This window comes from Rhineura floridana, chromosome 3, assembly GCF_030035675.1.
Source record: "Rhineura floridana isolate rRhiFlo1 chromosome 3, rRhiFlo1.hap2, whole genome shotgun sequence".
NCBI lineage: Eukaryota > Metazoa > Chordata > Lepidosauria > Squamata > Rhineuridae > Rhineura > Rhineura floridana.
In genome coordinates, this window is record NC_084482.1 from 84962505 (window position 1) to 84977937 (window position 15433).

Genomic DNA, 15433 nt, shown 5'->3' on the forward strand with positions numbered 1-15433 from the left:
TAAGACTTCATGGGAGATGGAGCATGGCATTAGGCTCTAATGATGGCCACCTTTGGCTACAAATGTGCTTGTTTGTTTGAGCCAGCTGCAGCATGCTGTCTCTACGTTTCTGAGATGGATAGTTCTTATTCTTCCATTCATGAACCTGTGTACCTGTCTTTGTCACCTAGAACAAAGAGCTGGCAAAATTGGTGCAGGCAGGGAAAGGGTGGCTCCATTACCACCAACCTTCCCCCCACTTTGTTGAATTCAAATGACTTGGAGATTGTCTGCACAGGATCAGGTTGTTAGGATCCTCTCTCTTGTGGTGAGATAGAGGTAATTGAGAATGTAGCATTACTAAGTGCTTCCCTGCCTCCCAACCTCAGTCAGGTGCATCTCCGTTTTGAAAACTAGTGAATAAAGCTATACTGATTCCACCTAGCTTTTAAATCCACACTTTTTGTACAGTTACCTGTCCATTATATATTACCTGTTGCCTGTAGGCCTTACATGGAAGCTGCTATGAATATTTTCTACAATCCTTATACCTGATCTCTAGCAATGGTTTGCTTACCTGTATAGTTAGGGAGACAGAGGCAGGCGTAATTGTTTATCCCATCCATGCAAGTTGAGTTGTTCTCACAATCATTATCTTCACAGTCATCTGGATTACTTTCACATTTCCCCCCCTCAAATCCAATAGGGCAGGAACAACTTTTATTAGAGGAGTAAAGAAGAAAGGAAAAATGCATTTCACACTGAAATTAGCTGGTAATAGAAATAGTACATACTATATATAAACATGTGTTGAATCTCTAAAGGTCAAGCAGTGCTGGACGAACTATGCAAGTTCCCAGTGTGGTGCCTGTGGGTGCCACTGCATCCATAAGCACCCCCTTTGGCACCAGTGAAATGTACCTAATATTCGCCATTGACATTATCCAATATCCAATGCTGAAGGTCCCCAATAACCACATTTGAAAACACAGCTAGAACCAGGCTTCAAAGTTATTTGCTGGGCCGCACATAGACTAAGCACATGCCCCCTTTCCAAAGTCATTTCTGACTGGGTGCCAGCCCCTTCCTTTCCATTCTGGATAGGTAGAGTACAAAAGGGAAGAGACAACAACCTGCAGAGACCAAGTGGTGGTGGTGGAGTATGGGTAGGTTCTTAGATTTTGTTTTGTTTTGTGTGTGTGTGTGTGTGTGTGTGCGATGAGGCACTTGTGCTTAGTATGTGGGGGAGCTTTGGGTCATAGAGATCACTGTAGGGCCTTTTGTATCTCTCACCAGGGCACTGTCTTATGTTTGTGGGGTTGGGGAGGTGTTCTGGGCCATGAAGACCACTCTTTCCATTCCCCTCTTTTCCTCTTTTTTTTTTGCAGAATTGGGAAGAATGAGGGGACCTTTCCCCAGGCGACTCATCTCATGTTGGGTGGTGAACACTAAACTAGCAACTTAGATAACAAAAGTTTGTCTATTATTCCTCACTACTATGATCATATGCAAAAGAGAACAGAGCTTCTGTGTCTTAACAGTTGTACAGAAGATGAGATTTTAGTAGGTAAAACATGCCATATACAAGTTATACCTGCTGAAATTCTCTTTTTTACACAACTATTAAAACTGAAGGAGCCGCATCCTCTTTAGCATTTCACTATCCTTAGTTGCATAGGATTTTCTGTAAAATTTCACAACACACTGAGTATAATTAATGTTTGAAACTTTCACAAAAATAAGCTAATCATCTCAGGAGCAGAGTCACAAACGGTACCATCAATTTACTTGGTAATGTACTTAATGAAGATGCAAAACTATGTCCTGGAATCCCCCAAATTTTTTGAATCCTACAGTCCACAATTTATTCATTTATTTAAAATATTTGTATACTGCAATTTCCTAAAAAAAACACACCAATGTTGTTTACAACCTCTATACATACATTTTTTAAAAAAAGTGCAGTTCAGAGGGTGCATTTCTCAGATAAATAACTAGATGAAGGCTGGGATTCATAAAGATAGAACATTGGTCTCAATGTACATTGCTTGTTGAATATGTCAGACTCATGGTAAACCATTTTGGCAATGCAGACTTGAAAGTTTGGCCATTTTTTGCTGAGCTGCCTTACTGTTTATATAGTTTATAAAGTCCAAGCTTTTCCTGGACTAGACCACTTTAGACATCAGGTGTCATGTGATAGTGGTAGAAGAAGCTGAATGCATCCAAGTTTTTTCATGGCAATCCCCCCCCCGCTTCAAAACTAACATATGTGAGCAGTAGTTGGCCTACCTTCTGACTTGGAATCTTTCTACATGTAAAGACTCTCTCTCTCTCTCTCTCACTCACTCACTCTGTGGGATTGCATTTGGCCTGTGGCATTTAGCCTACCTTCTCCCTGACTTCCTGTTTTCTTTGTGTAAGGACTTTTTTTTCTCCTGTGGGAGAGCATTTAAACATGCATCTCACTTGAGTATATTCTAGGACAGGGGTGGGTAACTTATCGCCCTTCAGATGTTATTGAACTACAACTCCCATCAGCCCCAGACAGAATGGCCAGTGGTCAGATGTGATGGGTGTTGTAGTTCAGCAATATCAGGAGATCCATAGGTTAGTCATACCTGGTCTAGAAAGGCTATACCTTTGTTCTGCATATTGCATAAATTGGTCCAAGAAGTGAACAGGCAAAAGTGGTACAACAATTGGTCTTCATGGACAACTGTAAAAACTGTGAGTTCGGGCCAAGGTATTTTCAGATGTTAGGTCTTTTTATCTCTGCAAGCATCTATATCTTTTTAGATCTAACATCTATATCTTTTTTTTCTCTTGCACTATTAGCAATTGAAAAAAAGTTACACACTGTAAGTGTTGTGGAAGTGGTCTGAAAATATTTTCTCTGCCCTGAAAACAAATGATAGAATGCAGTGAATGTATGTTCAGTTCATTTTATTTAGAAGATCATGGTCGTAAGTCTCCAGAATGCAATGTGATTCTGATAATGACAGTAGCAATGAACATTGTGGGTGTAGTCATGGGCCCTAATTATCTCATTCTCTCTCTCTCATTACTCTTTAAAACACCCCCCTTTTTTCCCTAGGAGATGGGTGGATGGCTTGTTTGGGAGATGAGGCTAATGTTTGGGAGAATGTTACAGTAGCTGAATGGATGGGTGTATGCAGTAATGTGTGTGTGTTTGTACACATGTGTTGTGTACATTGCAGCTTGCGTGCTTCCTACACAAAAAGTCTGAGATTAGAGAAATGGAAAATCTCATATAACTAGATAAAAGGGCAAACAAAGAATAAAAAATAGAGGCAGGTAAATTTTGTGGAAGTTAACACTGCTGAGTCAAAAGACTGATTACTTCATATTCATAAGCAGCAAGAGAGGGGCAAATTCTCTGTCCTGAACAAATGGAAAACTTTTTCTTTAAAGGCATAAAACTATACAGTCTGACAACATAAAACCATGCATACTTGCAGACCATGTGCCATTAAAAAAACAAAATCTGTAAAAGCAATTTGAACTGATTGTGTAGAAGAGGCTCTGACACTTCTTATCCTATGCCAACCACTCAAAGTTCATGATAGCTAGAAGAGACAGGGATATATCTTTAAAGAAATGACTGAAAATAAACTGCTTGAATCAATTCTACTTAAAGCACACTAAATCAGTATGAAATATTTTCTTTGCCTGTCTTTTACCTCATTAGTACCAATAAAAAACATCCTCTTTCTGACCCTTTGGAGATACACGGGATCAGAAGAGGCAGATAACAGAAGACAAGAAGAGCTGGCACAGCATCTTTTGTAGCAACGAAAGAGAGTGGGGGGGGTAGGATGAAAGAACTCTAATTAAATAAAGTGATCCATTCATCATGTCTCCCGTTTCCATTACAAAACCCCATTTTACAGGGGTTTATATTTAAGCTATAAAAATGTGCTCTAGGCTGCAACTTGGCATGCAAGGTCTCAGTTTGGGAGCATTCATTCTTTCAATTGAAAAGAAAAGAAAAATTAAAAGTCTGTACTAATTGTTTTTATTTTCTGTGTCTGTGCCACAGTCTGACTGAAACAGGTGATATTTACAATAAACAGTATATACTAAAAGGGATTGGCAATAGGCCAAAACCCTTCAAACAATATGCATTTGGAGCTACTTACATACAACATTCTAGCTTTAGCTATAGACTCAGAAATCATATATTTGCAAATGAGAGAGAGAGAGAAAAAGAAGTTTCCATGCAATAATGATTATTTATTGGTACATGTTCTGATAACCAATTTTATTTATTTATTTAACACGATTTATTAATTACTTAATAAACAAAACTCTAAGAAGTTTACATATAATGACTTTATTCATTAAAATTACAATTAAACAGGTTTTTTGTTTTTGGTCAAGGCCATGGTCATTCATGCTCTGGTAATTTCCAGATAAAGTTATTATAATGCTCTCTATATGGGGCTGCCCTTGAAAATGGTTTGGAAATGGCAACTGGTGCAATTCTGGTGGGCAGGGGACTGATGGGGACAGCGGCTCAAGTACATATAATCCCCATTTTGCAAGTTACCTTTGGCTGCCAAATTCAAGGTGCTTATGTTTTAAAGCTCTTAATGCCCCAAATATCTGAAAAAATGCCTGCTCCCATATAGATCTGCCTGTGCTTTAAAAATCTGCAGATTGGTCCCTTCACCGCATAAAATACATAGTGCAGAGACCAGGGAAAGGGCCTTTTCAGTTGTGATCCCATGTCTGCAGAATTCCCTCTCCACTGAGGTGCATCTGGCCTCTTCATTATATTCTTTTAGGAAACAGGTTAAGACACTTCCCTTTTAGCAGATTCTGAAGGAGGGGTGGAATGAAGAATTCTTAGTTGATCTCCTACAGCTGAATATATATGGAAATGATGAATAGGTTAATGCTGCTTTTTCTACTGTGCCTTAAAGTTATGGAATTGTTTTTATTATGTTTGACCAGTATTTATTGTATTTTATTGGTGTAAATTGCCCTGGGCCAATACATAAATAAATGATGTTGCTGGGAGAGTGATTGTGAAAGTTGTGTCTATTCTGACAAGCATCTCCACTGAGAACACTATACTGCATAAACACAAAACCACTCATTTCCCTTTCATATGCCACACCAAGCTTTCAGAGAGGGCAAAAATGATTAGTTTTAAGATAGTCCTTCTAGTAAACTGAAAAAACTCAGGGCAAATTTCATTTCATATGGAAGCATGAGCTACTGAAAATTAACTTCCAGAGAAGACAAGGAGAAGGGAGGATTCATCAAATCTGAATGTACAGTCAGAGAGGAGCTGGAGGTTGGAATCTTGAGTACAGAATAGAGATTAGGAATTAGAGACCCGAGGGCTATACATATAGCCATATTAACAATTCAAATTAAGGAAGAGATATTCCCTTCCCCATTGCTGGCTGTGATGATATATTCTGCAAAGTTGTAGCAGTTGGATGAGGGAGTGCCATATTTTATTGAAGTGTGCTACTAGTTTTTATTTTAGTGTTAATTTTTCTGCAGATCTGTGGACTTAAGAGTTTTCAAACATCACAAGAGTTTGGAAGATACCTGTACTGGGCTGCTGGGGTTTGGAACTAGTAAAAGATGCAAGTATCTTTTGTTATGGAAAGTTATAGTGGTAAAAAAAAAGTACTGGCTACACAAGCCTATGCCACTACATGGTGTGGTGTAGTGGTTAGAGCAGGCTTTCCCAACCAGTGTGCCTCCAGATGTTGTTGGACCACAATTCCCATCTTTCATGACCATTGGCAATGCTGGCTGATAGGAGTTGTGGTCCAACAACTCCTGGAGGCACACTGGTTGGGAAAGGCTGGGTTAGAGGGTTGGACTAGAAACTAGGATACCAAGGTTTGAATCCCCACTCAGCCATGAAGCTCACTGGGTGATCTTGGACCATTCTGCTTCCTCACTCCTAGCAGAGCAGAGCAGAGCAGAGGGAGCTGTCTCAGCTGGTCCACGGGAAAGAAGATACAAGCAAGCCAGCTTTCAGAGAGTGAGCGAACAGAGTAAGAGTACTAGTAGTGGGAGACTCCCTACTGCGTGGGATCAAAACCCAAGTATGCAGAGAAGATCCGTGGACTCGCCAGGTATGCTGTCTATCAGGAGGATGGATTAGAGATGTGATGGAAAGGTTGCCATCACTCATCAAGCCCACCGACAGGTATCCCTTTCTCTTCATCCATGTGGGAACAAATGACACTGCCAAACGGAGCTATGAAGAAATCACATCAGACTTTGAAGCTCTGGGAAGGAAACTCAAGGACTTTGGGGCCCAGATAGTTTTTTCATCCATCCTTCCAGTACTTAGAAGAGGAGTAGAAAGAGAAAGAAAAATAATCCGTGTGAATGAATGGCTACGAAGGTGGTGCAGCTGTGAGAGATTTGGATTCTGGGACCATGGGCTATGCTTCCTGGAAGATGGACTGCTGGCAAGTGATGGGTTGCATCTCACAAGGACTGGGAAGAATGTGTTTGGCCACAGCATGGAGAAGTTCATCAGGAGGGATTTAAACTGAATCCTAAAGGGGAGGGAGATGTAAACTTGGTGGTAATGACTGATGAAGGCTTATGCACAGTAGCGGGACCAAAGAGATCGCTCTAATAGGGCCCAGTAACAGCCCTCAGAAAAATGTAGTAAGGAAGCCAAGCCATAAATTACATGGTCTTCGATGTTTGTATACTAATGCGCAGAGCATGGGAAACAAGCAGGATGAACTTGAACTCTTAATACAGGAGGGCAATTACGACTTGATAGGTATAACTGAAACTTGGTGGGATGACTCCCATGACTGGAATACAGCAACTGAAGGATACAACTTGTTCAAGAAGAACAGAAGGAATAAAAAGGGAGGTGGAGTTGCGGTATATGTTAAAAATATATATCCCTCCACAGAAATACAGGAAGATGAACTTGGTAGCTCCACCAAGAGTATCTGGATTAAAATTAATGGGGAAACTAATACAAGGAATGTGGTGCTTGGAGTCTACTACTGACCACCCAATCAAGGAGTAGATGAGAATTTAACTTTTGAAAAGCAAATTGCCAATGTTTCGAGGAGGCATGATGTAGTAGTAATGAGGGATTTCAATTATCCCGATATCTGTTGGGAGACAAATTTCTGACTTGTGTTGCAGATAACTTCCTCCTACAGAAAGTGGAGGAAGCAACCAGAGGATCAGCTATCCTGGACTTGATTCTAACCAATAGAGATTATTTGATGGATGAAGCGGCAGTTATGGGAACTCTGGGGGAAAATGACCACACCATACTTGAATTCTTGATTTTAACAGAAGCAAAAGCTGAGAGTAGACATACGTGCACCCTGGACTTCAGGAAAGCTGACTGTAATAAACTCAGAACAATTATAAGTACAGTTCCATGGCAAGCCACCCTAATGAGAAAAGGAGTCGAAGATGGGTGGGAGTTTCTAAAAAAGGAAATTCTAAAAGCACAATGGGAAGCAATTCCAACAAGGAAAAAGGGGGGAGGGACAGCAGAAGAAGCCAATGTGGCTTCACAGATAGCTTAGAGACAACCTGAAAACAAAAAAGGACACATACAGGAAGTGGAAAGAAGGCCAGGCCACAAAGGAAGAGTACAGACAGGTATCACGGAGTTGCAGGGATGGTGTCAGGAAGGCTAAAGCTGAGAATGAGCTGCGGTTAGCGAGGGAAAAAGCTTTCTTCAGGTATGTCCATAGTAAAAGACAGAGAAAAGAAATGGTGGCACAGCTACTCAATGAGGATGGCAAAATGATAACAGATGACAAAGAAAAGGCAGAAGTGCTCAATTCCTACTTTGGCTCAGTCTTCTCCCAAAAAAGGGTCTATGACCCTCCTGGGAAACATGAAGTAGAAGGGGCAGGATTGGACCTTGAGATTGATAGACAAATGGTCAAGGAATACCTAATCACTTTGAATGAGTTCAAATTGGCAGGGCCAGATAAACTGTATCCTAGAGTATTGAAGGAACTGGCTGAAGAACTCTCAGAACCGCTCTCTATAATCTTTGCGAAATCATGGAGGACTGGTGAAGTGCCGGATGACTGGAGGAGAGCTAATGTTGTCCCTATCTTCAAAAAGGGCAAAAAGGAGGAACCGGGGAACTACAGACCAGTCAGCGTAACATCAATTCCTGGAAAAACTCTGGAGCAGATTATAAAGCAGTCAATCTGTAAGCACCTTGAAAGCAATGCAGTGATTACTAGGAGCCAACATGGATTTATGAAGAACAAATCCTGCCAAACTAATCTCATCTCATTTTTTGATCAGGTAACCTCCCTTGTAGACTGTGGGAATGCTGTGGACATAATATATCTTGACTTCAGCAAAGCTTTTGACAAAGTGCCCCATGATATTCTGATTAGCAAGCTAGCTAAATGTGGGCTGGATGGAACAACTATTAGATGGATCCACAGTTGGCTCCAGATCGTACTCAAAGAGTGCTTATCAATGGTTCCTTCTCAAACTGGGCAGAAGTAACGAGTGGGGTACCACAGGGCTTGGTCCTGGGCCCAGTGCTCTTTAACATTTTTATTAACGACTTGGATGAGGAGGTACAAACTATGCTTATCAAATTTGCAGATGATACAAAATTGGGGGGCATAGCTAATACCGTGGAAGACAGAAAGAAAATTCAAAGGGACCTTGATAGGCTGGAGCATTGGGCTGAAAACAACAGAATGAAATTCAACAGGGATAAATGCAAAGTTCTACACTTAGGAAAAAGAAACCAAATGCACAGTTATAAGATGGGGGATACTTGGCTCAGCAGTACGACATGTGAGAAGGATCTTGGGATTGTCGTTGATCACAAGCTGAATATGAGCCAACAGTGTGATGTGGCTGCAAAAAAGGCATATGCTATATTAGGGTGCATTAACAGAAGTATAGTTTCCAAATTGCGTGAAGTACTAGTTTCCCTCTATTCAGCACTGGTTAGGCCTCATCTTGAGTACTGCATCCAGTTCTGGTCTCCGCACTTCAAGAAGGATGCAGACAAACTGGAATGGGTTCAGAGGAGGGCAACGAGGATGATCAGGGGACTGGAAACAAAGCCCTATGAGGAGAGACTGAAAGAACTGGGCATGTTTAGCCTGGAGAAGAGAAGACTGCGGGGAGATATGGTAGCACTCTTCAAGTCACATAGAGGAGGGCCAGGATCTCTTCTCGATCGTCCCAGAGTGCAGGACACGGAATAATGGGCTCAAGTTGCAGGAAGCCAGATTTCGACTGGACATCAAGAAAAACTTCCTAAGTGTTAGAGCCATACGACAATGGAACCAATTACCTAGAAAGGTAGTGGGCTCTCCGACACTGGAGGCATTCAAGAGGCAGCTGGACAGCCATTTGTCGGGAATGCTTTGAATTGGATTCCTGCATTGAGCAGGGGGTTGGACTTGATGGCCTTGTAGGCCCCTTCCAACTCTACTATTCTATGACCGATCACTACCTCTCAGCCTAACCTATCTCACAGGGTTGTTGTGAGGATTAAATGAGAAGGAGAACCATGTATGCTACCTTGAGCTCCTTGGAGAAAAAGTGGAATATAAATGCAATAATAAAATAAATAAAATAAAAAATAAGGCCTGATTGCCACATTCTATGGCTACATATACACCCCTCCTCAATTTCAAGGGTATTTCTGCTGGCATGACTGAAATTGGCTGAATTTGCTGAATTCTTTATATATCATTCTATTCAAACAGCAGCAACAACACCATCTCTGTGTTTGAGTGGTAGTAGCCATGCTGTTTTCAGACATATGAATTGGGGCCAAAGTCTAAGCTTTAAGGTGCCAGATAAATTTTGTTTTTTCAATAAGAAACCTCTATCTCAATCAAAGGGCAATGAATACATAGCACAGAACTTAATACTGGACTTTTTAGAGGCACTCTTAGCAGGATTTGAGATGGCTGGCTATATTGAAAGTACTAAATTATACTAGTATGTTCCGATCAAGTGATTTAGTGTTTGAACAAGATGAATGCTGGCCAGATGTACTGTAGTTTACAAATCAGCTGTTGTATTCAAAACAGCAAATGTTTTAGGGCCCTTTGGCTAAAGAACTATGCACACCGGCATATGAACTGGACAGACTCAATAGCCAATAAACACTGAACTCATCTGTCAAATATGGAATATTAACACTGTAAAATCTATAGTTACATTTAAAAAAAAAGAAATTCTTAAGTGAGCTTTGTGTTATTTGAAGGAAAAGACTAAACGTACTGGAGTTTGATGTGCTCCAACTACAGAAATAACATTTTCACTCAGCACAGGAGCTATATAGGCTTTATCACAGTGGGTAAGGTTCAGCTAAAATTAAACACGCACTGGTGAGTAACATTTAATCAATGGATTAGTTAAACAGATGCTTAAACTTTTCTTATTAATATCAACAGTACATAAAGTACTTAAGTTCAGCTAACTTTTTTGTATTTATTCCATACTCTTAAGATTTCAACAATGATCAAGGGGTAGCATGAAGATAGCATTCCTTTGCTAACCATTCTCAGTAGAGACAGCAAGGTGCTAACACAGTATCTGCTTGATATTTTTGACACTATAATTTCTTGCTGGTTGTATAAATGGATATTAGTTGGAAATCGGTATTTATTTTGATCTATTTATTAATTTTAATTAATTGTAGATATTATCATTATTATTTTCTGTATCTGAAGATTCAATGCTGTAAACCGCCCAGAGAGCTTCGGCTATGGGGCGGTATATAAATGTAATAAATAAATAAATATAAAAACACATTCTAAAACTACAACTGCTAAAATATGTACGATTGGAATCAGAACAGTATCAGAAATACCAATCATTACTTCTGGAGAAAGCAAAAAGAAACTGTTATTAAATGGGTACATCTAGCCTTGTTTGCTGTCCCTTAAATCCTGAGGCTAGATGACATTTTTCATTTAAAAATAAAAGGAAATTGACACAAAGGCAAAAATACAACTTTAAATTATTTACAATTAAAAGCCTGACAGAGATTCTCTTTAAGAATTCCATCTGATCCCATGCCCTTTGCTGACACTGTTGTGGCAGTACATATGAGAAGTGGAATCACCTGCTGTTTGGGCCCCTTATGTTACCAACAAACAGCAGGATAAGGAAGGGTGCAAGGATGGAGTTTCAGTCATAAGAGAGTGAATTTCCTGGCTTATGTCACCACCTTCCCATTACTTAAAAGATATTTTTTCTTGTCTATGATTAGAGGAACTTGGGAGTTCAATCACTTGGTATTTCATATGGAGGAACGCTTTGGCTTAAATTTCTCTGGGAGGTGTGTGTGTGGAGGGAGGGAGGGTATAGAGGATATAATTTCTTTCACAGGCCACACAACAGAAAATTCCAAGGGGTCCTTCTCCTATGCACCATATTACACAAGAGAATAGTACTTTATCTTGAGGCACAAGGATATAGAAACACAGCTACTCTTGTTGCCAGCAGGAGTTTCATGCTGAACTTGGAATAATCCAGCACAATTCAGTGACAGTAAGTTCAGAATTTAGTTATGTGAAATTCCCCTCCATCTTACACTGTTTCCCAAGAAATCAGACATCTTTGCTAATTTCCGAATCAACTGAGTTTAATGGGTTCCCACCCACCCAATCCCCAAAGTCCCTTCCCTTTTAAACCCAACATCAGTTTTCCCAAAAGGGCAATGGGCTCCTTTTGTCCTGATGCACTACAAAGCAGTACACTAGGCACCAAAGAGGGAAGAGGCTGTTCTCCCCACTCCTTCTTACTCTGTCCAGAGCACTGCCATGCAGTCAGCTTGGCTGGAGAGTAGGGTTTAAAAGGAAGTGGGGGGGAGCAAGGAATGCTTCTCTGGGTCAGATTTTAATCCAAATTGGGAAGAATTCACAACTCCTGATGGTCAACTCTTCTTTGAAGCAAATATTATGAGCTCTCATATTTATATGTAAGCCTTTGATGAAAGAGTTTTGCCAACATCTCTAGTGCAAACACCTTCAACAAGGACCTAACATAGTTTTTTGTGTTGGAACTGTTTATAAACAAAAAGGCAGCAACTTTGAGGGATGAAGGGCCTTGACAATTCTGCTTGAAATGGTTGCTGGAACAACCCTTAGGATGCATTAAAAGGATATGGCTCCCCATTTTAGCAGAAACACGATGTCACAGTGAAATCAAATTAAGGCCAGGATCCAGCCAGAATTAAGTACTTTTAAGTCCCATTGTTTTAACCCTCAATGCAGACCCAGCAAAAAAAAAATCATGCTGGCCATTGGGGGGGTATTTTTGTACCCCAATGAGATTTCCTATGGAAGGATGAGGCAACTTTGTCCTCCAGAGACCATTTTTGTCTGTGTCATAGCACAAGTGTGCTTAACAGTACCAAACCACCATGAGCCAAAAAACACTTATTCAGAGAATGCAGAATTTTTCTGAGCAGTATACACTGGCCTCTTCCCCATGCATATTGAGTACAATACAATTTTTAGGATATATTAGGACCCCAGTGTTTTTTTTTCCCCCAGAAGGAAAATGGTAAGTGGAAACTGGCTAAAATCTGGAGACAGTGTATGGGTGACAGTTTGTGACGAGGACAACCCTGTGTCCTCATGTGTAAATTCACAATAAAATTGCATCTGAGGCAGAAATTTGCTCCCGGGTCTTTTTGTAGGGGTATATTTGGACCCCGGTGGTTTTTTGTTTCCAGAAGGAAAAAGGTAACTGGCTGAAATTTGGAGTTGTTGTACAGGTGACACAACCCTGTCAGTTTACTCATGTATAAATGACACAATAAAATTGCGCTTGAGGCAGAAATTTTTCCAGAGCTTTTTGCCGTGTATATATTTGGACCCCAGTAGTTTTTTTGTTTCCAGAAGGAAAGCAGTAAGTGTTAACTGGTTGAAATTTGGTGACATTGTATAGGTTAAAATTTGTGACAATGTTGTAGAAGGACATCCTGGTAGGTCTACCTATGTGTAAATTACACAATGAAAAGTGCACCTGCGGTCCAAATGTACCCCAAAATCAGTGTGAGTGAAATGGGAGAGTTAAGTATGTGCTTCTCTCTCCCATTCAAATCAATGGAACGAAATGCTTAGCTTTGCTTGGATCATACCCTAATTTAATAGATCTGGCTGAGTGATTTTCAGTTATGGGGCATTTTCGTATGACAGCCTTTTCTGTTTCACAAGAATGACAGCTAAGCTGCTTCATCCATTATCTTGCTTTTAACACAATTTGTTTTCAGGATATACCTGAATCCATCTTGATTTGCGTCAGTGAGATGGCAGGTACCTCCATTCTGGCATGGATTCTGAATGCAGGCATTAATGGGTGTGCTGCAGTCTTGACCCTAGTAAAAAAAAAGTTCATGAAAAATGGTTAGTCCTATTTTGTCTTTGACACAGAAGCTTACCCTAGTTTCCCTTGCCTGCCTTTTCTTATTGGCAGACACAAAGGATGTAATCTTCAGGATCAGATCTTCCAGTTCTAATTCAGTGAAAGCATTTTTTTTCTTAAAGCAGTGTTTTCAGAAATAATCAAGTGGGAATTGCAAGACACTGGATATTAATTATCACCTAGAAATATATTTGGTTTCTACACACGAATGCATTGTAAAGTATTACATATAAACAATAATAAATGAATATATCAGAGACACAACAAAACATGTTTTGTAACTTAACATCTCATATTTGCAGCAGAGTTAACTCATTAAAGATACCAAACAAGCTGGTGTTTTTACCTAAAAGAAAGCTTTCAATTGTCATATACCTCTGACAAGCTGCTCTGGTTTGTGGTCACCTACCTATGCTTATGGAATAAAAGCTGATCCAATTGTTTGCCTTGTTTGTTGCCCATGCCATCCAATTAATACTTACACACTAAAGGGCATTTGCATAAAGCGACAGTAAATTAATGAATGGATATAATAAGCAAATTAACACATTCTTCATGTATGTGTTCTACCTCCATTTAGAAGGACAAGGAGGTTGTATGTTTTGCATACAATGCTGGATATAGCTTCTATTACTTTGCTCTTTAGATTTAAAAAGCTGATTATATCTTGGACTGCCTTCAGGTCGCTCCAGACTTATGGCTACCCTGTGAATAGGGTTTTCATGGTAAGCGATATTCAGAGGGGGTTTACCATTGCCTCCCTCTGAGGCTAGTCCTCCCCAGCTGGCTAGGGCCTGCTGAGCTTGCCACAGCTGCACAAGCCAGCCCCTTCCTTGTCTGCAACTGCCATCTGGGGGCAACTGGGCTCCTTGGGACTATGCAGTTTGCTCACGGCTGCACAGGTGGCAGGGCACGTAACCCCTGAGCCACTCACTGTGGGGGTGATCTTTAGCTGGCCCTTGACACCCAGGAGACATGAGCGGGGATTTGAACTCACAGACTCTGGACTCCCAGCCAGGCTCTCCTCCCCACTGTGCTATACCAGCTGTCGATTATAGCTAGTAACATTTTCTCTGTTTCCTCTAACGCAAAGCAGTGTTAAATCATACAATAAGGGTGGGGACCTTTTTTCAGCCCAAGGGCCACATTCCGTTCAAGAGGCCACATCCCAGTGGCAGGAAGGAGCAGAGGCAATAATGGGCAGAGCAATGGATATACAGTAAGCTCACTCACTCACCTCTGTCCTCCATCCAGGTGAACAAGAAGCATTATCGAGTGTCAAGGACACATTCCAGCCAGGCAAAATCACTTGGGGACCATACGAAGCAGGGCTGGTGATGTGTGTAGCCTGGGGAGAGTCCTGAGGGCCAGACAAAGAGGCCTGGAAGGCCACATCCAGCCTCTGGGTCTGATGTTCCCACCCCATTACACACTTTATTTAAATGTACGTTTTGCTTCTGCGATGCTTGTTGACACAAAATATTCCTAACATGTAAAGCTGAATGGATCTATTCTGATGCAATTAAATTGAAACAAGATATTATGTTCATAATGGAGTCAACTCAATATTCTATGTCAATGAAAGGCAATTCCGTATTAGGAAATATTAGGTAAAAAAAGGAAAATAAAACAACAGTATAATGCTTTACATAAATCTATGATGCAGCCGTCTTTGAAATGCTGGGTATAGTTGTGCTTTCCCTTTTCAACAAGGACATTGTAAGGAAAAGGCAACTAAAACAATCAGGGTGTTTAAAAAGAGGGGCCTTTTAACTTCTGGTGATGTGATTGCGGTTTATAACAAGAAAATGCCTGTTGCGGTTTATAACAGGAAAATGCCCATTCTCATGAGCAATGTAGGACAGATAAAAATAAATATTTCTTCAAATAAAGTATGTTTAATGACTGAATTCATTTCTATAAGATGTGTTGATGGCCACCAGCTTAAGTACCCTTAAAAAGGCTTAGATTAATATATGGGTGATAGATGTATTATAACAGCCATGAGAGTGGCTGTATACTATTG

At 40.4% G+C, this 15433-nt stretch overlaps 1 protein-coding gene across 2 annotated transcripts in view; it reads right to left on the reverse strand.

Moving 5' to 3' along the window:
• SLIT3 (slit guidance ligand 3) overlaps positions 1-15433 on the reverse strand; it is an 810414-nt gene that overhangs the window by 102879 nt on the left and 692102 nt on the right. For both annotated transcript variants that reach the window (XM_061616805.1, XM_061616804.1), the window contains 2 exons: positions 13263-13360; positions 557-696 (listed from right to left, as the gene is read on the reverse strand). In XM_061616805.1, coding sequence (XP_061472789.1) covers positions 557-696; positions 13263-13360 — 238 coding nt within the window. The remainder of the gene's footprint in view (positions 1-556; positions 697-13262; positions 13361-15433) is intronic.